Source organism: Octodon degus, unplaced genomic scaffold (assembly GCF_000260255.1).
Source record: "Octodon degus isolate 3935 unplaced genomic scaffold, OctDeg1.0 scaffold00007, whole genome shotgun sequence".
In the NCBI taxonomy this organism is placed as follows: Eukaryota; Metazoa; Chordata; class Mammalia; order Rodentia; family Octodontidae; genus Octodon; species Octodon degus.
Window position 1 is genome coordinate 28,195,611 of NW_004524583.1, and position 1,962 is coordinate 28,197,572.

General features: G+C 53.5%; 1 protein-coding gene across 1 annotated transcript; it reads left to right on the plus strand.

Moving 5' to 3' along the window:
* LOC101561720 (dihydrolipoyllysine-residue succinyltransferase component of 2-oxoglutarate dehydrogenase complex, mitochondrial) lies at positions 1-1,723 on the plus strand. Its single transcript, XM_004624833.2, has one exon. It carries the CDS (start codon positions 34-36, stop codon positions 1,396-1,398), a length of 1,365 nt encoding a protein of 454 aa, XP_004624890.1. The 5' UTR covers positions 1-33; the 3' UTR covers positions 1,399-1,723.
* Positions 1,724-1,962: the final 239 nt, after the last annotated feature.

Here is a 1,962-nt window from a genome sequence, read left to right on the forward strand (position 1 = left end):
TGTCCGCCCGCCCTCGGCTCCGCCGCCTCCGAGATGCTGTCCCGGACTCGCTGCGTGTCCCGGGCGTTCAGCCGCTCGCTCGCCGCCTTCCAGAAGGGGAACTGCCCTCTGGGGAGACATTCCCTGCCTGGGGTCTCCTTATGTCAGGGACCAAGTTACCCTGACAGCAGGAAGATTGTCATTGACAGTAGTAGCATCTTCAGTGTTCGATGCTTTAGAACTACAGCTATGTGCAAGGATGATGTGATTACAGTCAGTACCCCAGCATTTGCGGAATCTGTCACAGAGGGAGACGTCAGGTGGGAGAAAGCTGTTGGGGACACAGTTGCAGAAGATGAAGTGGTTTGTGAAATTGAAACAGATAAGACGTCTGTGCAGGTTCCATCACCAGCACATGGTGTGATTGAAGCTCTTTTGGTCCCTGATGGAGGAAAAGTTGAAGGAGGCACCCCTCTCTTCACACTCAGGAAAACTGGTGCTGCTCCCACTAAGGCCAAGCCAGCTGAAGCTCCTCCTGCAGCCCCAAAAGTAGAGCCTGCAGTGTCAGCAGTTCCCCCTCCCTCTGCTGCCTCCATACCTACTCAGATCCCCCCTGTGCCCTCCCCCTCTCAGCCTCCTGCTAGCAAACCAGTCTCTGCAGTTAAACCCACAGCCGCACCTCCCCTAGCTGATCCAGGAGCTGGCAGGGGTCTGCGTTCAGAACATCGGGAAAAAATGAACAGGATGCGGCAGCGAATTGCTCAGCGTCTGAAGGAGGCCCAGAATACGTGTGCCATGCTGACCACTTTCAATGAGATTGACATGAGTAACATCCAGGAAATGAGAGCTCGGCACAAGGACGCTTTCCTAAAAAAACATAACCTCAAACTGGGCTTCATGTCTGCGTTTGTGAAGGCCTCGGCCTTTGCCTTGCAGGAGCAGCCGGTTGTAAATGCAGTGATTGATGATGCAACCAAAGAGATCGTGTATCGGGACTACATTGACATCAGTGTTGCGGTGGCCACTCCTCAGGGTCTGGTGGTTCCTGTCATCAGGAATGTGGAAACTATGAATTATGCAGATATTGAACGAACCATCAGTGAACTGGGAGAAAAGGCCCGAAAGAATGAACTTGCTATTGAAGATATGGATGGTGGTACCTTCACTATTAGCAACGGGGGCGTGTTTGGCTCGCTCTTCGGAACACCCATCATCAACCCTCCTCAGTCTGCCATCCTTGGCATGCACGCCATTTTTGACAGGCCAGTGGCTGTGGGTGGCAAGGTGGAGGTGCGGCCTATGATGTTCGTGGCACTGACCTACGACCACCGGCTCATTGATGGCAGAGAGGCTGTGACTTTCCTCCGAAAAATCAAGGCAGCAGTAGAGGATCCCAGAGTCCTCCTCCTGGACATTTAGGAGGAGGCCACACGCCCTACGAATCAATCGTGCAGGAACTGAAAGCCAGACTTCTCCCTGTCCCCCACGGGTCCCAGGCAGGCACCTCCTATTGGCCGCAGGCAAGGAAGCCAGGGCACTGTGTAACCAGCATCACAGATCTTTTGTTATCGCAGCCAGACTCTCACACCCTTCTCTTGCCTTCAGATACCTTCTCGCTTAGGCTTGAGAGAGAACTGTAGCGGATGCTCATTAATATTCTCGCTTTTCTTTTGTTAGCCCTCCGCAAAGATGATTTTGCCTCTCCCCACTACCATGTACCATAGTGAAACCACTGGGGACCATGTGACAGTTTCCATCTTTCCTGGCTGTGTACATGCTCACCAGATGCCACCTGTGTGGAGGTATTGAATGCAGGCAAAGAGCTGCTGCTTTGCTTCTTGAATGGCAACGTCATCTCCAGTTGTCACTGACTTCAAGATGCCTCTTCTACCTCTTCCAGGAAGCACAGGCCAGGGGAATGCGGGTGGGGGCTATGCTGGCGGGGGGTGGGGCAGAGTCCCCATGAAGTCACCACAGTCAGAG

Excerpts from the sequence above, each read along its gene's own strand:
- LOC101561720 (XM_004624833.2), top strand. The coding sequence starts at position 34 with ATGCTGTCCCGGACTCGCTGCGTGTCCCGGGCGTTCAGCCGCTCGCTC.